At 39.6% G+C, this 22782-nt stretch overlaps 1 protein-coding gene across 1 annotated transcript; it reads left to right on the forward strand.

Moving 5' to 3' along the window:
• The first annotated feature begins 3203 nt into the window (after nucleotides 1–3203).
• On the forward strand, nucleotides 3204–21848 carry LOC140926365 (uncharacterized). Its single transcript, XM_073376117.1, has 30 exons — nucleotides 3204–3473; nucleotides 3587–3629; nucleotides 3774–3827; nucleotides 4074–4148; nucleotides 5275–5380; nucleotides 5924–5941; nucleotides 6280–6347; nucleotides 6476–6578; nucleotides 6891–6960; nucleotides 7079–7197; nucleotides 7562–7701; nucleotides 8203–8278; nucleotides 8643–8696; nucleotides 8941–8991; nucleotides 9167–9243; nucleotides 10199–10247; nucleotides 10372–10464; nucleotides 10805–10905; nucleotides 11043–11149; nucleotides 11508–11830; nucleotides 12041–14976; nucleotides 15337–15423; nucleotides 16894–16958; nucleotides 17350–17436; nucleotides 18180–18272; nucleotides 19175–19259; nucleotides 20186–20295; nucleotides 20412–20459; nucleotides 20848–20967; nucleotides 21160–21848. Exons 1-30 carry the CDS (start codon nucleotides 3361–3363, stop codon nucleotides 21224–21226), a joined length of 5538 nt encoding a protein of 1845 aa, XP_073232218.1. The 5' UTR covers nucleotides 3204–3360; the 3' UTR covers nucleotides 21227–21848.
• Nucleotides 21849–22782: the final 934 nt, after the last annotated feature.

Below are 22782 nucleotides of genomic sequence, written 5' to 3' on the forward strand. Positions count from 1 at the left end.
CTTGGGAACGGGAACGGCAAGCCGATAAATTCTATCATTTCTGTCCGAACTTGAGCGCGTTCCCCTCTCGTCAGCTCCGGCCAAAATGCCCTTCTTTTAAGTAACAGGGCGTAATGGGATAATCGCGAAAATGTTTAAAATGATGCGGAGTCTGTTTTTCAGCGACGTTTTCATAGACGTCGCTGTTGTCGGATCGTAAGGTCCCGATCGTAGGGACGACGGCAACGGCAGCAAAAACTTCTCCGAAAAAGTGAATTCGCGCTGCTTGAAACGTCATCGCTCTTATTCCAACTCTTTTAATTTGTCAAATGTTGGCGATTTTTTCAGGAGTTGAATTCTAAAGGACTGTAAGTTCTAAGTTCACGAAACTAAAAGAAAATCTTTGCCTTTTGTTGACGTCCACCATAAAACTTGAAATTATCATAGGACGTTTCACGTCAGTCGTACAGTGACGGCAAAGAAATGTACAAAAAAGCGTGATGCACGAGCAAAGTTATTGTTTTTTCAACCATTTTTTGTCGTTCTCGTTGCCTTCGCCGTCGTCGTTGCTTTAGCTCTCTCTTATTGGGACCGGCGACGGCAACGAAAACGCCACATAAAAGTGAATTTGCTGTCTGTAAATTTTCATCGCGATTATTCCAACTCTATCACTTGGTCAAATGTAGGCGAACTTTATGGAGTTGAATTCCTCAGGACCATACTTCGTATTCAAATTGAATTCTTGGGGATTAAACTCAAGTCTAGTAGAAGAAAGGAAAATTCATCGTCCTCCATAAAACGTCGCTTTAGGGATTTTCACATGGTAGTCTCGTAGAGAAGGCAAAGAAATGTAAAAAAAAAGTGTGCTGCACTTGCAGAGGTGTTGTTTTGATGCTTTTTTGACATTTTCGTTGCTTCCACCGTTGTCGTTGCTTTAGTCGCCTCCTCGCGCGTCTCGTAATCAAGAATTGCGTCTGTATGGGTACCCGCGGAAATCTGTTTCATCGCGCGTTTTCCATCAAAGCGTCGGTTTTTCAGGCGTAATTACTGCATATTAAGCATTTTTCCGTGAGGTAACGCTACTAGCGAGTTCAGGGCAACCACAACGACAACGGTTCAAGAAAATAAGCAATACAAAAACTTTGAACGTACACTTGAACTTGAACTTGATTGAAATGGCGATGCGATCGTCGCGATCGTTGCTGAAAAATGGCAGCGGCCGTTAACGCCGGAAGGGAAATTTGCATCGTCGCTTTATCAATGGCGATCGTCGCGACTTAGATTTCGTCGGTAGGAGTTAACCATTCAGAGGCTCAGAAGTGTTCTTCTGGTCACGACACCTGATTTTGTTTTGTTTTGTTTTGTGTGTTTAGGCCATATTGATGTCGTGAGCTGTCTGACTGATCTAATGCAAATCATAACCCCTTTTATGTCTAAATTGATCTATGAGAAGCCCTCATGCGAAACCTTCCAATCGTCGTCAACTTCAATAGTTATACTACGTATTAACAATCAAGAGATTATTTTCCGTGTACAGATTAAAAGAGCAGGTTGACCCTTCTCACGATACAAAGTTCGCCACGTGAGCTGCAGTGTAAGAAATGACAGGGGACAAGTGTTAAAAGCTGTTGGAAATCTTTTTGAGGCCGTTAATATCACATTCAGTTCCGTGTATGTGACCCGGTGGTGTATATCATGCCGTCTTTCACTTTACATAGCCCAGTGCCACTTAGAACGTAAGTAATCTAAAGTTGAAAAATGTTCTTAGAGTTTATTTAACACTTGAACTGTTTGTTCCTGCGGAAAATCGTGAAGTGAGAGCAAATCCTATTAATAACAAAGTTGAAAACTCGACTTTCATCAACGAAATACAACAATATGATTCTGTTCTCTCTTGACTGCTTTACATGTACGTTTGACAAGAAAGGGTTATAAGATTTGTTAAAAGTCACTGTACAAATCTATTATTTTCATCAAGAGGCGGGAAACTTACATTGTCTAGTAATTTATCCGTTGATAATCGGCTAAATCCCGTACAAATTTGTTACATTTTTATTTCAGTTCGGACGGTTGTTTGTTTGCGTGACTTGGACATTGGTGTGCTCAATTCAAGCTAATTCAGAACTTACCCCAGCCCTCGAGCCGTGAATTTTATGAACACTTATTTCTTACTTTCAAATTGTAACCCACTAAAAGAAACTGATAGAAGTTGTAGAAGTTTATGTTACATTTTTTATTCAGGAATAAAATATTTTTAAAATATAGGTTCTTTTTTCGTGTTTTCCACTTCAGAACGTGATACAGCATTCTTTAATGAAGGCACGTAATAAATTTCCACTAACTTTCGTCATCACGCGATCTAGAAGTGCAATTACCTTGACTCGATTCTGTTAGATAAATTCTTAACATGAATTGGCACAGAATCCAATAAAAGTTACTGTATTTTGGAACATTAGTGGACAAATTAAGGTTTTAAAAAGGAAATACGGTCTCGTTAGATTTGTATAAGCTAGTAATTTATGCATATGATCCGTCTCGAGGTGTAAATAAAATAGTAGATTTGTCATGCAAATTTTCACTTCTAAGTAATTTTCCTGCCGAAATTGTCAACACTGTAGAGAAAAATATTTAATTTTAATAAGTGTGTGATGTTTATTTATACCCTGGGAGCGGAGGTAGGATAAGTCACGTTTAGAAGTTGGGAATCAGTTTGTTTACATGTGTGGAGATGAAGTTCATCAAACGATTTTCTCCCATTTTTGAGCCTTACGTGGGGATATAATTACATACTTTACAAAACAAAATATTATTGCCATCTCGGCTATATCTACTCGGGCATAATCCAGCCTGAAGTTTTTGTACAGAGAATACCCCCACTTTAAGTGCGTGAACAACCCGGGAAGCACGGAGGGAGAACTGGGGATAACGTCCTCGTTCGCTGAAGCGCGGACGCCGGTTTTCCCAAGTTTCCAATTTTTACGATGCGGCCTTTTTTTTTACAAAGTTTCATCAGTTTACAAGTAAACTCGTCCAATACAGGTTTGCCCTAAAAATAACTAGTCGACAAGAAAAGCAAAATTTCAATTTAAATTGATAATATATTGTAGCGTTTCACGGTTATTTCCCGCGAAATGACGTAACCCAAACCAGCTACTGAAATACTGCTCTGTGATTGGCTATCTCCATGGTGGTGAAAAAAAAATAAACAGTTGAATTATGGGAAAATTACTTTCAAGCACAAGCGAAAGGCAAAATTTTTGTTGTTTGCAAGATAAAAATATCATGTCATTAATTAGGGAAAAGCGCCTCTTTTCACGCTGGTTTCCTACCAATGGATTCCGAGCAAACTGCGGTTAACATTTATCGCTAGCGATCGCTGTAATGACGAAGGGACACTTGTCTGAGAGACATTGTTCGCTGCGAGGAGTTCAACGAAACAAGAACTTTATGAGGCATTACCACGAAACTACTTTACGGCTTTTTAACGATGGAAGGTGCATCAGATATTGCCTAATTTATCTGGATTTCCTATTCCTGTGTTTGCTGCTCTTATTGGATCTTAACTAACTTCCTTGTCTTTTTTTATGATGTTGCTTTATTTTTCCAGGGCCGACGACTATTTGAACGAGATTTTCCTGAATGCTGCTAAGGTGAGGTTTCAGCTGTAGTAATCATGTAACGTTTCCGTTTAGCGTAATTACTTTTAGTTTGCTGCTTCGTTATCGCTACTTTTGTACTCTTTTTGTATGAAACGCTTGATCTGACTAACTCTTATTTCACCTTTTTAAATACAGAATGGTGACTATGAACGAGTTCAAAACTTTCTGGCTCGAACGTCAAGAAACAGCGTAAGTTTATACACGTAAACTAAGCTTACATTTACAATACATTCAGAAATAAAATAGAAATCTAGGCCACTAACAATGGAAGGATATGTAACACCTAGGGTATTTGTTACTCCAGCTTGATCTAAATTAAACTTTTGCAAGCATTTATAAATTTTACTTTCAAGGTGCTCGTTAATAAATACATGTAGGTGTCTAAGTACAATGTATTCTAAAATTGCTTGTTTTGTGTATCTGTTTCAAACTCAGTCTGTCAACGTGGATGCTAAAGACAAAGGCGGTTACACTGCAGTCATGTTAGCAGCAGTGAACAAGCACGAAAAGGTGATGAAATTTGAGATTATTAGCGCCATTTATATTGGCTCCAGTTGTTTAAAACGTGGAGTGGGTAGTGCTATGCCCCAGTTTTTCAAAAGGTGGATAGCGCTATCCAGTGGATAATGCAATAAATTGGTCTTCATACTACTGCCCTATCCATCGGATAAATTTCTATTCACAGGATAGTGATTTATCCGGTGGATAGTGCAATCCATCAGATAAATCTCTATCCACGGGATAGCGCAATTGGTTTTCCTAATACTTATCCAATGGATAGAGATTTATCCCGTGGACAGTGCTATCCAGCTTTTGAACAACTGGGACCAGGCTCCTGTTGTTCAAAAGATGGATAATGCTATCCAATGCAGCCAGATAAATCTCTATCCACTGGTTACTGCAATTGGTTTCCCTAATACTTAACCACAGTGGATAGTTTTTTATCTGGGCCTAGTTGTTCAGAAGGTGGATAATGCTATCCAGTGAATAAATCTCTATCCAGTGGATAGTGCAATCGGTTTTCCTAATACTTATCCGCTGGATAGTGATTTATCCGAAGGATAGCGCTATCCGATGTTTGAACAACCGGGGCCTGATAGATAGTACTAAATAATTTGTTTGTGGCAGGGATGTGAATTGCTAGTTTTTGAGAACACAACTGTTCATTGTAGGCGACAACCTATAACTTAAGGCAGCAGACTGAAGAACTGGGACTTAGGTCTGGTGTTAGAATAATGAGCTTGACTGGGCTTAACATCAGACTCAAGAAGTTGGACCTGACATAAATTTATTAAAATGCAACAGGCCCAAGGACACGCACACACTTAAGTGTTGTGTGCCACAATGGACTTCTTTTACTAATATTGTATTAAGCATGTTCAAACTCTGACTGATAATGTAGTAGTCTTGTTTCAGTGAACAATCGCACTGCCTTTGAAATTTTTTATTCTTCATCATTATTATCATGATCATTATTATTATAATGATTGTTATTTATTTATTTATTTTTCATGTGAAAGGCTGTTGTAGGGTCTCAGCTTGAACATTCTGACTTATGGAGTTTTTGATTCACTTCCAAGGAGAACAAAAAAGAAAAAAAAGATTTATAGTTTTTCTTTATGCTTTTGATGTATAGGTGGTGTCATTGTTATTGAACTATGGAGCTGACATAACTCTGTGTAACAGCAAAGGGCAGTCAGTTTTGGATTTTGCACCAGACTCAATGAGGCCACTTCTTCTAGGTATGTTAAATAGTCTAAAACATCTTTTTGGTTGGAGGTGGCGTGGGCGAGGAAGACAGTGGACAAAAGATAGTGAATGCCCACAGTCAGCTAGTGTGCAAAGAAAGTCGTGTCCGATAGCCCGGGACTAGTGGATTTTGCTCCAGGGCTAGTGATTTTTGTTTTTAACTTGCCCGATGGGCAAGTGCTGTTTTTGGAGGAAATTCAAATTACAGAAAGATTGTAATCAATCCTGCTAATCAAAAAGGGTTTGGGTTAGTTGAAATGACTTGTGGGCTAAGATATGCTAGCTACAGTTTGCCCGACTGGCAGGCTGTAAAACTGACTTTCTTTGCACCCTGACAGTACCCTATTTCCTCAAGCTTAAGCCTCGTAGCAAAGTATGAATTTTAATATATTAAAATTGGTCTTTTGAAATTCCCTCTTGCTTGAGTAATATACAAGGTAAGCTTAGTTTTTAATTTAATGGTTTTAATGCTATTATTGAATGAAAAGTCGTGGGTTAAATAGAAATGTAATTATGATGTCTTCATTGACTTTCAGGTTCTGTAGCACGCCAAGGTTAGTTCAGTTGGATTTGTTTAGTTCAATATCTGCTACTTGTAAATGTAAAGTAAGTGTATTTTATATAGTTTGACTTCATAATTATACATTTAAAAATGGGTTGTATTACTGTACTGTTGTGGCAATTAATTATCAAATATTGTGATAGATGTACAGTTTTGCAAAAGTCAATTTACAGTGTCATTTCATAATAAATTGTCTTTTCACAAAAGTTATCAGTTCACAGTCAATGGAGAAATTCTACTGACTAACCACTATATACCGTCACATAAATGAGTAGTTCTATGTATCATTACACTGCTTGTTTAAATAATATTATCTTACTTTGTGTACAGGGTATTCCTCGCGTCATTTACTACAGGCTGCTTGGCAAGGAAATTCACAGCTTGTGAAGAAGTTACTAGTAAGGGACCAATAATTTTTGTATTCAAGATTCTCACCCACACAGGTTTCAAGTTGTTCTTAACTACTGAATATGCTTTCAGCGTGATTGTGTTCAGTAAGGCAAAGTCATCTCAACTTATGTTTCAGGCTTCAAAATCAAGATCAGCCATGTTGGACGTAAACTGTAAGAATGCTGATGGCTTGACTCCTTTGCTTCTAGTTACCAGAGATTTAAACCTCTTTGAGAAAAGTATGTGATTTATTATCAGTACAGTAGAACTTGAACTTTGATTACTCGAATTCCCCACTAACGTGAACTAAATTTCCTTTCTCTTGAAAATGCCAATCAGAGTGCGTGTAGTATTGTAGCCATAAAGATGTAATATAACTATCTTAAAAAATAAATAATATTTTCTGCAAGGTATCCCAGTTTTCTGACCTTATTAGTTCAAGTTCTGAGATGAAAAAACATTTGATCATATTATAATATAATTTTTGCCATGATATACATTGTAATATTCTGTTATTACTAAGTATTTTATGATCATGATTGCACTTGTAGTTGAGAAAGCTGTTCTGAATAATGGTTACCATCCAGCAGAGGTGGTCAAAGAGTTGCTTCAACACAATGCGTAAGTTGTAAAATATAACTTTGCCACCAGACTTGAAAAATTTCTTTAAATTCTGTTGCTTTCTAGGGCTGATTTAATATGGTTTGTATTAATTTTGGTGAACTTTTGGTTCCTGCAGTGACTGTGGAGCTAGAGACACTGAGGGGAAGAGGCCACTTCATTTAGCAGCGCACTGTAAAGGAAGCCATGCTAAGAATGTTGTTGAGATGCTCATTGAAAAGGCGTCAAGTGATATTGGTGAGTTTTACTCCCAGGGTCGGAGAGGGGCACTTTGGGGGTGGGGGATGGTAGCATTTTTAGAGACTAATGTGACAATGCACAAGGTGCATGCAGTCAAGAGCTTCTTCAGTTTTCAGTTGTTGTTAGAAATTCCTAGATGCATGTCACATGCTTAATTTATAGTTACCCTTAAATCAGGCATTTTTTGAACATTAAAAATGCTTGAGTCAGTACAATTAGATTTTTTATTTTATTTTAGAGAGAGTTTCCAATTAAGGTTCTGTACATGCTGGAAACATTGATATGTTCTAAAGGCTTACAACTGTACCTGTGGATAATTTGACTGAAATTATTATTAATTACATATGTTACTGGTTTGCAGATGTACCAGACAGGTTTAGCAACTCCCCCCTGCACTGGGCAACCAAAGAAGACAATCAGCCTATTCTATTGGCTCTTATCAAGGGGGGAGCTAATGTTAATGCTAAAGGTTATGTTGGAAAGACTCCTCTCCATATAGCTGTAAGTGAGGGTTGTGTGTATGGTACAATTACTAGTGTATAGCTGTTGCCTTTTGAATTGTGTTTATTATGATGTGAAAAAAAATCCAGTTAAAAAGGAAAAACATGAGAAACCACTGAGAGAATTAACATCTTGTGAACGTCAGCCACCCACAGAAAAATCGTTCAAACTCAGTAGGTGTGGATAACTTTTATCCAGCAGAATTTTTGGTTTAAAATACAGTCATGAGTTTGCTAAAGGGAAACGTGTTCCAATGGAATGTTGCAGGCTACACATTGGGAATATCACTCCTTGTGATTACCCTAAACCCTGCCAGCACCAAGAAAATATTTTTTCACTTAGGAAAAATCTCCAGCAAAATAAAATGTCAACATAGTATTTTCGAGTTATGATCTGTATTGACTGGTTTAACAAAAAATGGATATCTGAATGTAGCCAGAAGAATTCTGCTTCAGTGTTTACTAAGACGTAAACTTTTAATAAATTCATTTTATTGAACAGGCTTCCCATGGATATGAAAAATCATCTGGAACCTTGCTGGATCATGGCGCTGATGTGACAATCACTGATGACAATGGTATGTACAGTTTTATGTGCAGAAATCAGGGAAATCGAGTTTCACATGTAATTTAATGCAAAATTGTCGCTTCAGTGATTCCCTTGAGATGTCAGACTCTCTTCTCTCAAGATGAGATACTTGTCTTGTCTCCGCGTGTCTGGCGAGAAATTAAAGGAGACTGGTAACTTGCTTTTCAGCTGTACTGTGTGTAATGGATGGATGTGTAGTGTGCTAATGGTTAAAGTAATAATGTATAATACTTAGATCTACACGAGTGGATTTGAAACTTTGCCTTGCCAGTTAATCCATTGCTGATGATTATTATTAGTACATGTGTAGGAGTACTGGTACTAATAATGTTTCTGTTTTTTTTTTTGTTTAGGTCTCTCACCCGTGGATGTAGCTAGGGGAAGAAGAGTGCAGACAGTGCTTAGAGGTGTGTTGATTTACTTCGATACAGTACATGTATGTGATAAAAACCTACCTTACAAAGGTACATGTAACTTCTTCTTCTATGGACTGTTATTTCAGAGAGCCTTACCTTTTGTCAACTTTTTTCTTATTTATTTTCTTCTGGGATTTCAGTGTTTGTTCATATAATAGTGTTTTATTTATATGTATTCATGAATTTTAGTTTCATACAGTCTGCTCTTTGGTAAAGTTTGCTTTTTTACTTGTAGATGCTTGGGCAGAACAAACCAAATATTTTAAATCAAAGAGAATCTTTTCAGGTAAAGTACTTGTATGCTTTGTAGATGCGGCAATGAAGGAAATAAACAAATAAAAATGATAGCAAATATGTGGAATAAATTTTTCATCAGCAAGTCATTGTAATCGTTATCACTAGATCATCCTTGTTGTCCTTCATGTACATGGCATAAACCATAGATGTTTTATTTTAAACAGCTCCTGTGCAACCTGCTGATCAGCAAGACCTGGCTGAGCCAAACACCCAAACTGCAGTAACACAGCAAGTCTCCGAGGTGGTTCTTACAAGCAGTTTTTATTAGAGGCTTTTAGATTCGAGCTGGACAAGACGACTACCGGACGAGAATTGACGAGGTTTTATCGCGCATTCTCCAAAAACATACACCCCGGAAAGCTTCATTTTACTTTTTTCACCAGAGAAGTTTGCAAGAGTATCTAATTGAAGGAGGCTAACCCCTCTCCTGACCGCGAATGATAAAAGTATCAACTTTTGAAAACTTGTTTCCCTCCAATACGACATTAGGAAGTTAAAGACCCCGTTTACACGGGTCTGGACAAATTTTTGAACGGGCAAAAACTTGCACGGATCCGCCTTTCCTTTACACGAGACCTACGGAACCGTGCAGGTTTTTTGACCGCGAAAGTGTGTTAATTTACTTGTTTCCGTGTAAACGGGGTTACACAGGTAAGAAAATTGTCCATACCCGTCTAAGCGAGGTCTAAGGCCTAAGATGACACGAGAGAAACAGCAACGTGAACGTCAAAAAAGTATTGGTTGAACAGGTAAAACAACAACTCTGCACGTGCAGAACGCTCTTTTGTACATTTCTTTGCCGTCACTGCACGACTACGATGTGAAAATGTCTAGTTTCACGTTTTATGCAGGAAGTGAAATTGGTTATGGTTCTTATAAATTCAGCTCTAGAAGATTTCGCTTGTATTTGACAAAGTAGGCGAGTTGGAAAAAATATCGCGATAGAGACGTTTTCGCCTTAAACTTCCTGTTTAGAATGACGGCGGCTATCGCTTTTTTCCGGGAAATTGACACTAGTTCACGCTCGCGCACTACTTACATAGTGTTTAGGAAATCTCGTGCTCGTAGTCGTCCGCTTCTTAGAATCTAAAGGTCTCTATTGTTGGCTCCTCTGCATCCTATTTCCAACAATGATTTTCTTTGGTCTCAAGAGTGGTCACATGATCTTGACAACATTGATTGTCCTTATTTTATAGGAATCTACTATTACTCGACTCAACACTGCCCCACTCCAAGGAGTAGAAAGTAAGTGAAAAAAGAAAAGAAAAGTTGCAAAAGATCCAAATTATATATATGCGCTTTTCTAAACTCTTACTCTTATCTAGATTTATTGGGTGCAGTTATAACTTGTGATATTTTCTCTTTGAAGGTTTGAATCGTTCGTTCTCTTGTTTTCCACAGAAAGTGTTAAAAAAAGGTCATCTCAAAATTCATTACGAGACTTTTCCGCACTTGAAGAAAGGTATGTATAGTGATAGCATGCAGAACAGCCGCATTATTATTATTATTATTATTATTATTGCATATTCTAGAAGAGCGCAGAGAACGAGCGACGAGACAGGCGAATAACGCTATCCTTGTGCATCGCAATAACCTGAGCCGAATTTATAAAAGTTACGTAAGTTTCGCAGGCTTCCTAGCCTGTGTACAAACGTCTACAGTTTTTGTTCCACGCGCGACGAAAAAGGAAGTAGGCACGCATAAAGCTATCCTTGATTTCATACTAATAATGCTCGGTTTGGTGTCAATGATACTGCCTTACTTATATTATGCTCGGGCAATTGTTGCCTTTTTTTTACCAGGAAAAACATTCTTCCCTCAAGAAAGATTTCTGATGTTCGCATGCCAAGAATTCCATCAGTTTCCACAACAAACTCGAACTCAGGTTCCCGGTCTTCTTCTGGTTTAGTTTTCCGAGAGCAGTCCAGGGAACAATTTCTGGGTGAGTTCCGTATTTCAATAAAATACAAACGTGTTTTTCTTGATGGCGAAGCTTTGTTAATTGTTTGAGGAAAGATTGTCCTAATAGCGAGCTTTTAGAACTATTTGCTGTTGGTAATTTCAGTTTCAAGTGCAAGAGATGCCCAAGTGACTTCAGGGGCCTTGCCAAGTTTGTCTGTTCTCAACATCGAGCTAAGATATGTCAGGTAAATAGAAAATATTTTCTCTTATCTCATGTGTTGAAGCATTTTAGCTAGTCGGCATCTAGTGTGTTGTGTTGTTTTTGTTTCTTTCTCTTGGACATACCCTTCTATCAAGTGACAGGCGGGACACAACCCTTTATAAAGACAGGGTAACTAAACAGTCAAACCCCATCTTTGAGGAGTAATTAAGTATCTACGGGAACGATTTCCGGGCCTTAAGGATGTGACAACATCATGGAGGGTACCCACTTAATGTAGCTTCGTGTTTGAAAGGATTGACTGTATTGTGCTCCCCTGTTATTCCTTGTTAAAGTGTATAGACCTTTTTCCTCTGTTTAAGTTCCTGCTTTTCTTTTCTTAGAAATTTACGTGGAGAAAAACCAGAGTCGCGGAATAAAAACCGTCCCTACCATTTACCTCTTCCGCCTAATCATCGCATTCGTCATCGACTTTCAAGCCCAGTCCTCACGTATCAACGCAAGATCTCTCCACCAGGAACACCTGAGAAGGACTTGCGACTAAGATCGTCATCGACCAGTCAGGTCCCAAGTCCCCGAGTAGCTGTACCGTCACGAGTGCCTCCTTTGGGAGTGAACCGAGTTCTGACCCCAGAGTTGAGATCCATCACTTCACCAGATATAGCGCAACCCAACTTACCTGTAGCAGCTGATGTCGTAGATCTTGGTACTTACGCAAATACTTGTTTTTCTTGGCGTTTTATGTTACTGTGTAATACCCGTTCTGGCTAAATTACTTCGTAGCGCCTTTAAGTGTTGTTCAGAGTTGCGCCTAGCCCAAACCCTGTCCTCTGTAACTTTTTGCTACTTTTTCGTTATGTTTATTTTATTCATTTATTCATTTCGTCTTTCTATAATTATATTTATTATTTCGCAGATCTACTTAGAAACAACGGTCTTCGAGGCGGAGTAGTTTCAGCCAGGGAAGTCTCGCCGCCACCACCCTCCCCCCGTGGGTCTTCACGTGCGTCTAATACAAGCCAAGGAGAAGGAGAACTGGAATCTAACCAGACGCTTACTGCCGAGGGAGGCAATATGACAGAAACCTTTACGTCAGTTCCACGCTCCATGTTTTGGATTCCCGCGGGTGATAGTAGCAGTGATAATAACACAGAATCCAGTGAGAAAATGAAAAGGGATTCATCATCAAACGGGACACAATTTTACATCGACCTTGAGAACTTAGAGGCTCTTGCCTCGGGTAGCTGTTCGTTGTGCGGTGAATCCCTTCCCAAGGAAAAACGCGCGGGACGGAGAGACTCTAACGAGTCGTCTCCGGGTAAAGAGTTTTGTAAGACTTGTCAACCTCGTCGTAGATCAAGTGAAGATGTTTTCTGGATTCCTTTTACCGATAAGAGAAAAGCTTCGGCATTAAAAACTTTGAAAGGCGAAAGTGGAGATGAAGCCACGAAAACAGACAGCAGAAAGAAATCTAATGATGAAACTAAAGAACAGTGCAGAATTCATCAGATGTCAGACAACGAGGCGGAAAATCAAACAAAAAGGAACTCAACTTCGGTTATGGAACATGAAAACAAAGCGGTTGTGTTGGCAAATGCTTCTAGTAAGGCTTCAGCATCTTCTCAACCGCGGCTTCATTCGTTTCCTTCAGACATGACCGGTTTCAACGTTTCGTGTGTATGTGATAATACTACAGGCGTTTGCTCTTGTACAATTGTGAAGAAGGACTTGCTTACTTCATCGTTTCCTGCTGAACAATCAAGTAAAACTGATACGTCCTCGTCTTCAAACCATTCAATTGACATCGCGGCATTAAGGACTAGTTCTGCATCAGTGGATGTTATAAAGACTGTTGGTGAAGCAAGCTCATTGGTAGATTCCACGCTTGCCACACGACCAGGAGATATCTCTGCTTCTGCTTCTGCTTCTGCTTCTTCTACGCCCGTTTTCTCTCCGTCTACAAGTAAATTTAAGGCAAGGAAAAAAACCGACATAACTCTCAAATCTTTTTCGGAAACTGATGTTTATAATCCGGCAAATCAAGAGAGCACTACAGCATCGTTAAGCAATGATAGAAGACAGAATGGTGATAGTAATGATAAAGGCTTTGGTGAGGTTTACGAACGAGAGGCGCTTGATGAAGGTTATACGGAGAATTCGGCTTTAAATTCATCGTTAGATGCTAGTCTACCCAAACAAGCATGGACCACGCCCAGAATAGAGGAGCCTAGCGCTCATAGTGTGAGGATTATCAACCCCTTTCCGTCACCTGTACCGCCTGAAAACAAGTCCACTGTACACCCTCCTATCGGACCCGCAGATGACACAAGGATTGGGAATAAAAGACCAACAGCTGGTAGAAAGGGTAAGAAAGGAGGCTCAAAACCGTCGGGCAACTCAAAAAGTGGCAAACCTAAAACGAAAAGCAAAGGCCAGGAAAACAACGGCAAGGGCGGGAAGAAGAAAGGCAAAGGAAAGAAGAAAGACGACATGAAAATGATAACTGTACAACAAAGGGAAGTCAGGGAAGAGCTTGGACTTAAGACTATTTCTCGGGGGGGTTTTGAAATGCCGGAGGATGTGCCGGTACCCCCTACCTTGTCAATGGACTATCTTTCCACGTTTCGGCCTTTTAACAGTCGGACACTTAAAGGAAAACACACTATATTGAGCCCAATACCGGAGTCCCCTCGGAGCAAGGCAAGCACCCCACGGGTCAGTGATACTTCCGAGATTGTAACAGAGAGTAATAAAGGGAGCCCGGAGGGAAATGCGGTCGAAAACCTCGCGTTAGGAGGTACGGATGAAAAAGTCTTGGACACTTGCGAAGGAGAGGCTATGAGAGAAGAGTTTGATGAAGTAGATGGAGGAATTATGGGTAAATTAAAGGCAATAGGGATGTGTGTACCCCGGCTATCTTTTGGAAAATCGAAGACAGTTTCTGGGTCCGATGACGATTGTAGTGAGCCGCCTGTTACGCGTTCTAATAAGGATGCAGTTCAGGATCAACAGCATGCGCTGGCTGAAACCATTGATACGAGTGATAATTATGACATACAGGTTAAGCGGGTTATACAGGATGAAGCTGATGACGTCATGGAAGAGATCGTGCAGCGTGGACTTGGTTTACGAGAAGGTATGGAAGCTAGGGTAACCTCATCTGATGGGCGTGCTGAGTCACAAAGTCACATCATCACCGACGATTCCTTGACGAACATAACAAGTGAAACGAACTCCAGCCTCTCACAGGACGGTGAACAATGGGTTTTAAGCTACCAAGACTCGAGAGACTTTTCATCTAACCCGGTTACCGAATCAGACATAATTTTCCCGAGTGAAGTAGCGGAACGACAGTCTTTTGGTTCCCGAGCATCTTCGGAGCTAAGTTCGAGCTCATACTCGGAACAGTTTTCCGACACGGACTCATCGTACAATAGTTGTGACTCGGAATCACCTCGCCCTCTCTCGCCAGCCTCCTCGCTAAACAGCAGCGACACTTACTTTAACTCACCCCGTGACTCCTCCTGCACGGACACGCCCACACCTGACAGAGATATGCGCTCTGAGAACTCCGTGGAAATCGATTACTACGAGCGCATGGCTAGAGAAAAGTCTGGTGCCAGCAGGAGTAGTAGCAACAGCTCTACTATTCGAACGCAGTCTAACGCATCACTTGGCAGTGTGGGTAATATTTCCCAGAGTTCAATGGGTAGCTTTTCTAGTGTTATGTCTGAGAACGTCGTTCGGAGTCGACTCAGTGCGTCTGCTCGGAGCCAGCTGTCCTCGGACAGCTGTGAAGAAGAAATTGTTTGGAAGAAAGGGAACTTGTTGGGAAAAGGAGCATTTGGAACGGTGAGTAGAAGTTTTGATTACCAGCAATCGTAAAAAAGTTTGAAGTCGAAAAACCCCCTGTGTATTCATTACTGTCAACCCTTAATATAGTCTGCTTCACAGCCGTTCTTTGCCTCGTCACGCAACGCTCCTACCCACAAAGCGTTGCGTAACGACCCAAAAACGGCTGTGGAGCAGACTACCCCGTTATTGGCCACCCGATTGTTTCTTCATTGTTGCTGATTCTTTCCTGAGCCTCCTCCTTTTTTGTTTTTTGAGCGCAATGTTTAAGAACACCTTGTCTGCAACGTGTTCATCCTGAATTTTTCGTGATCTCTTATTGTGTAAATTTAACGTTTGTGTGGCGCACATTTTTTCCAGGTTTGGTGCGGTCTCACTAACACAGGAGAGATGATCGCAGTAAAACAAGTTGAACTCAATCACAGCAACTGGGACGAAGCTGAAAAGGTATTTAACCATACACAGGGTTCTCATTAAGAGCCGGCAGCCGGCTAAAAAGTCCACTACTTGGAGGTTTGAGCCATCTACTTTTTGGGGAAATAGGGTAAAGTGAGAGAATGAAAGCCTGAAATTGCGTACAGCACTCAGTTACCAAACCGCCTTCTTTAACATCCTAGCTGTCTACTTGAAAAATTAATGAGAACCTTGATACAGAATCTAATATAACCGATTTTCAACGATTCATTCATTCAAAATGAACACCGAGTTGAGACCATGTACTGAACTTGCGCCTCAACTTCTGCACTGTATTAGTATAAACCACTCAGTTCATAATTGCGGCCCATTATTTATTCTTTCACATGTATATAAATGAACCTTTTTGGTCTCGTTTGAAAGTAACAATTCTTTTTTATTTTGCACGTGCTAATGAGGTCAGACAGGCTAATTATCGTACATAAAACGAATGTATCAATAGGACCCGATAAATTCCCATTTTGTTGTTCCGCTCAGTGTCAGAACAGCTTACCTGCATATTTTAGCCTTAGCAAATATTTAACAATATTAACTGAGCCTGAGGTGAATAATTGTTTTAGTATATTCACACGAAGTGATCTCAACAGAATCAGAAAGGAAACCATTAAAAAACCATTAGTTTGATTGACGGGTGAAAATTCATGCGTGAACACGAAGCCGTAAACAGTGGATGCGCAAAAGTTAGATCTTTACAGTATCTTCAAACATGGCAAATGATAGTTTTAATCCTTTTGTATCGAGTTTTGTAAGCTTTAGCATCAACGGTTTAAAGGAAAACGCCGAAAATTTAAATTACTACCCAATTCTGAGAAGAAAAGTATCTAGAGCTTTATTTGTTTCTGTCAACTCACCGTGAATGAGAAAGTTTTCTTCGTCGCTTCTTGCAAATGCTGTCAACAGCGGCTGCGATCAAGGTGAGCGTTGTTTATCTCCAAAGTTCTTTGCCTTGTTAACTCGCTGGCACGTACAATTTTCGAAAATATTTGCCTTCCTCTCTTCTCCATAAATTAACCTCTATTTATAGGCAAAATTGGTCTTGCGAGAAAATCCCGAAATCACAAAACAGTGACAAAGCGACCTCGTTTTCCTCTGTAGTGGTAAACATAGCTTCGAGCGTACAAAAAGTCAGCTAAAGTAAACCACTTCACAATAAATCACGCTGTTTAAACACCATGAAGTCTTTTCTTGCCTTCAAAGTCATCAGCACTTGGATATTCGTGTATTTTCAAACAGGTTTTACTTTGAAACTTTTGCAAAACACCCAGTTCACGGCAGCGATTTTGCTCGGCTTTATATTCACCGCCTAGCGCGGTGAATATAACGTCATAGTCCGAGATAGCTAACCAATCAGATTGCTTGAATTACCAAGGTCACTGAGTGTGTATATACTAATGCATTTTATGAGTGGTCGCTGTAGTTTTCTCTTCTTTAACTTTTTTTTAGCAATACGAAAAACTTCAGGAAGAAGTGTTCCTGCTGAAATCTCTGAAACACAATAACATAGTCAAGTAAGTATAGAACTGTTTTTTTTTTTTCAGCCTTATTCTGAGCGAGGTAGATTTCTTTCCCTGGTCAAGATCCTTACAAGTTCTTGAATCAAGGAGGTGGTTAACTATACAAAACGCAATCCGCCAGGCTTCACGCAAGCACATATACATAATCTAAGCATTTTGCTGGGTATTGCTTATCACATTAAAGCACAATTTAGTTAACATCTTTCTTCTCGCAATTTAGTCACGGCCATAGATCGAGAAGTTCCGTTTTTTAAGTCCCGTAAAAACTTCGTTCCACACCAGTGCCGTACCTTGTCATCGGGATGATCAGACTGGTACGAAGCTAATGTTTTATAGCAAGTTTTGTGACCATTTTCATATTCCTGTTTTGTTCGACTGTTTTTAGGTTCATTGGCACTTGTTTAGATGGAGGTGTGGTAAACATCTTTATGGAGTACGTGCCCGGCGGTTCCATTGCCTCTATACTTGCACGGTAAGGTTCCAAAACGAACGCGGTAGTGTGTTGTTTATTCAGTCTATATCCACGCTGCGCTACTCCGTTTAAAATAGTAAACTCATGCAAACTTAAGCGTTTATGGCCTATGTAAACGGTACCGTGCGAGCTGTAATTCCCGTAGTTTGCTCGTTTACACGCAGACAAGCCAACTACGCGAATGTCAGTAACGCGAATGACTTCCTAAATGGTGAAAACCATGCCGGACTGGAACCTTTACTAGCAGAGTAGAAAAGGTTGGGAAACCCATGCACTGCTACAGTATAAGAAAGGGATAATTTGCGGCTTCTGATTGAACGAAGCTTTTTTTACATGTGAGACAACAACAACAACAACATAAGTTTTATTTGCATGACTATAATTATGTAGTTACAGTATTGCAAAAGCTTTAACATAAAAAAACAAACAAACAAAAAACAACAACAAAAAACAAACAAACAAACAAATCATAACAATGATAATGCAATGCAATGATTACTATAGTCAATCAAGTGTTATCAGCATGATTTGATAACAAATTATTACGTAAATCATTACCTAATGAGACAAATTTCAACAAATGTGAATTTACGGAAAAATTCTGAGACACATCTTACGCTACCTTACCATACCCTACGCCTTTCGCGGCCTGTGTATAGCCAAAACTCGTCGTATCTTTCAAGTGAATAAGGCAATTGAAGGATCAACTGTGTATTTAATGTGACTGTTTCACTGTCTCTTAGGTTTGGATGTCTTGATGAGTCTGTTTTCCGTCGCTATACTAAGCAGCTGTTGTCAGGCGTGTCCTATCTTCATAACAACAACGTTATTCATAGGTTAGTAAATTCACAGCTAGTTTCAACTGAACTGTTACTTAATCCTTACATGGCACCCGCTTTAAGATTTAAAGCAAAGCACTGGCGTTTTTGTTTTCCGCTTTCTACGCAGATCTTCATGAAAAATGAAATGTACAACGTCATAAAAATAGAATAAATCATAGTAATAATGATAATGGTAAACTTGAATAGCGCCAATTTTAATAACAGCGCTATTTTCATAAGCCCTTAAAAGAAAATTGTAATAAAATCCTTAAAATGAACCTTGGAAAAGTACAACTAGAGGGGTTTTTGTTTGAACGATCAAACCGAAGTCTCTCCTCGACATCTTCTACACCTTTCACTACCAAAAGGGCCGAGGTGAAAATTCAAGAAAAGTTACAATTTTGATTTTGTAAAGTGTTAAAAACAAATTGTACCCTTTGAAATTTCTGCCGGAGAGGTTTCATTTGAATGGTCATACCGCAGTATCTCGTCCATACACTCAAAGTTTAGTACAGAAGATCCCCGTTAATACGGACACTGAGCGGGCCATAGAAAGTGTCCGTATTAACAGGGTGTCCGTATTGAGGCACAAAGCAAACTGTCCGTAAACGGGGGTTTGACTGTCAATAATTAATATCAATCAATAATTTATTTACCCACGTTATCGTCTAAGAGCACAAGTGCTCGTTCAAAATACAAACGTGCATTAAAAACCACCTTACAAGACTCCATCATCATTCATTTAAGGGCCAAGGGTACAAGAAGCCCTTCTTACCTTATTGAATATCAAATTGACCATAATATAGAAATCTACATAGGAAATCTATATCGGAAAAAAGCGTTGTAAGGATCAGTCTTTTTCCCCTTTCATTCAACAAGTACTAAGTTGTGAACCTCGTGCTATTTTCATCTTGCAGAGACATCAAAGGTGGGAACATTATGGTTATGCCTAGTGGTGTTCTCAAGCTGATAGACTTCGGTTGCGCTAAACGTTTGTACATGGTACGTTTGTGCTTTTAAAAGTAATTCCTTGCTTTTAATCAACGTCGTTTACAGCGTCCTCCCTACTCGGGAGACGAGTCGGAGAGGACCCTGGGAACGAGGTTTTAATTAGAAGAGCATGGTTTTCCACTTCAGGTAAATATGCCCGCGTTGTTTGCAACGCAACCTAGTAAGCAGCGGGAGCCATCTTCGTTTGCAAAGTTCATTACGTGAATCCGAGGTTAAGTAAGGCGCCAACAATACAATAGACCACGTACCTAACCCTGACCTCCTGTCGGCGTTTTACTGACAAGATTCTAGCCTTTTCTTGGCTCCAAGCTGGAGCCTATAACCTGGAGCGAAAAGCTCTCATACTAAGCCCATCCATCGGCGTTTTCGCAGACCAGTTTATATTTAGCATCATTTTGCGGCACTTTTTCCCGCTAACATGGAAGCACCGTCCCGTATGCGTACGCATACATAGTGCAATAATGACTATCAAAACATCAGAAATACTATTTCCTAGCCTCCAGTTTTTGCTGCCTGATTTATAAGACTTATTTGATGGTCAAAATTCGCGAGAAAATCGCTGTTAAAATAAAGTGATCTGTGAAAACACCGTTTCATTGGCACAAAAAGTTTCTTGCCCGAGTTATGGGCTCCCGCTCCAATATAGTAATTTGCAGAGATCGTGAAAAATGATTTGATGCACAAAAACCCGCGGGGGCAGGGGAGAGAAAAGGAACGCACGAAGGAAGTCAGCTCCCACCTCCGATGACAATGCGGCTGGGTGTCAAACCTGACCTTCACGAATTCGGCCGCCGCTTAATGCTTCCGCTGCTTGGACGCAAGAGATATCTGTTGATATTTATGTTCCCGCATTATTTTTTTATATCACGTATTAAAATCCTTTTTCGCGACCTCACATGTTTGTAAATTTGTTTCAGAACCTTAGTATGAGTCAGAGCAATATTCTTCGGTCCATGAAAGGCACTCCCTACTGGATGGCGCCCGAGGTCATCCGGGAGACTGGACACGGCCGGAAGTCAGATATCTGGTCAGTGAAATTTTTTTCTTGTCACCCTGGTGTTTTAAAGTCTATTGTGTTTATGGCATTTATTGGTTTCTACGTGTTGATGATTATTTATAGTTAATCTATTTATTTTTTATCAGGAGTGTTGGATGCACAGTTTTTGAAATGGCTACCGCAAAACCTCCATGGTAAGTCGTCAATTGCGAGCCTACCATCAAAGATTTCCGGTAATAAGTATTAGAGAAAGACTTAACACTTGAACATGCAGTACCGCTTGGAGGCAAGCTTGTTGTCACTCGTGTCTCGAGACTCGAGACTCGAGACTTCAAACCCGAAATTTTCAAATCTTGGGTCTCGAGACGAGACTTTCGAGTTTCGGTACCAAAGTTTCGAGTCGAGAAGTGTAAATTGTTAAAATGTAGAAATGTGGTAGTGTAAGACAATCGTAAGTGGAAACAACTGTATTCTGTTATACTGGCGTAATTTGATATTTTAAGAGTGTGATAAGAGACCTTTTTTAATTAGAAGAAGAAATTACACCAAAATATTTATCAAGGCTCTTATTTTGCTTTTCAGGTCTGATATGCCTCCAATGGCCGCTATCTTTGCCATCGGAAGTGGCTCATTGGCGATTCCGCAACTTTCCGAAGATTTCTCGGAAGGCGCTCGGGACTTCGTGAACAAGTGTTTGACCAGGTATTTTTCTATGTTTTATGATAGAAAGAACTTCAGGTAGGCCCACAAAGTTTACAATGTTAACCGACTCTCATACTCTTCCAAGTTTGGCCTATGTTAAAGAAAACTTTGAAATGTATTTTTCCCGGGTGCATTAATATATCACTAATGATTTTTCACCTTTATTAATAAGCCATCTGTTTATAATTGCAGGGACCCGGACTTGCGCCCTACGGCTGATGAACTGCTTCAACACCACTTCCTAAACGACTTTCAGTAATAGAAACAATAGACCCGAGATTACCTGTCACAATATTCCGCAAAGCTCCGAGAACGTGAGAGAATATCTCCTACTCTTTCGCGGCTTGTCGACTTAATTTCCCTTGAGGAGAAAGGAAACCTCAAAATTTTTCAAACAGAAAGTAAAGGGCTTTCGTCAATGGTATCGCCAACTTGTTTGCGTAGCTACGTCCCCCCCCCCCCCTCCCCCCCATCCCCCGTATTTAAGTTTAAGACTCTTAACTTTATTGATGCGTCCATATTGTAGCATTTACTAGTCTTGTTACAAATATTTAAATTATTATAAAAGCAGAGCTTAATTTGGTGAAATATGTATATATTTTTTATGCAATATTCACTAAATATAGAGATCTTGACTTCAGTGATCTCTCTTTAAAAAAAGTGAAATAATATATTTGCAATTTGCGTTACTCCAGCTTCGCTGATACGCTGTCCGAGAAGTAAAATTCTCAGCTCATATCGAAGTATAAATGTATGACATGTCACAAATTTCATACTTAGCATCCAAGCAAGATTTTGTTGATATAGTTCGCATATCTGACAAATTCTAATTTGAAAGTGAAATGTATTTTTTGAAAATGAATGTAGAAGTAATAAAATTGAAAAGCTTACATAAAAGTTTGTAGCTTCTCTTCTTCTTTAAAGCCCCCCAAAATTTCATTGTCAGTAATTATTACATTTATGGTTGATTTGTATTACATTTATGGTGGGTATTACATTTATAGTTGACTTTTATTACATTTATGGTTGATGATTATGGGTGATACAACACCGCACAACCCCGCAGGTAACTGGCGAAAAATATCTGCGCATGCACCGCACAAAGAAATCACGTGGTCCATTTCCGGTAAAGTCATTGGCTCAGAGGCGAAATACCCGCGAAGTGTTTTAAAGATAAAAGGAGATATTGCAGCTTTATCTGTTAGTAGTAGTGCTTTGGCTTTTACTTCACCACTGTGAGTAAATTGTTAGTGAATTCTGGGCGTAATGGCAAACAGGCAAGCACTCGAATAACGATGGACACCTTGTGATGCCTAGCTCATTCTCTCTTGTGCCTACGCAAAATAATTCGTTAACCAGAAGGGCGCTCGTTGACTTTTGTCTTTATAGTGTTAAGGGGTAAGCACTGTCTATGGCCACGAGGGTTAAAGTACTGAAAGCCGTGATTCGGGCAAAGCATCGCTATAGGTGATTAGGGGCAAGCACTTGGAATAGAGATTGTGGTTAATCCCTAACTAGAAATATTAAGCTAATATAAAATGGTTAGCTTTCGTGTCACCGTAAATTTGTATATAACAAAAAGTTCTGACCAGCCAATCTACCCTGGTGTAACAGCAGTATAGGCAATGGGCTACAGTTCCTGCGGACAAACGGCAAACGGGAATTTGTACCACGTGACCACGTAACTTGTCGTTTACTGTTCATTATGACTACACGAAAATTCGATAGATTCACGCTAATTCTATCCATAAGAATTGTTTTAAGCTGTTTTTAGCTGTTTTTTTTCTTATTTTGAAAATTTCTCAACTTGAATCT

Source organism: Porites lutea, chromosome 2, assembly GCF_958299795.1.
Source record: "Porites lutea chromosome 2, jaPorLute2.1, whole genome shotgun sequence".
Taxonomy (NCBI): domain Eukaryota; kingdom Metazoa; phylum Cnidaria; class Anthozoa; order Scleractinia; family Poritidae; genus Porites; species Porites lutea.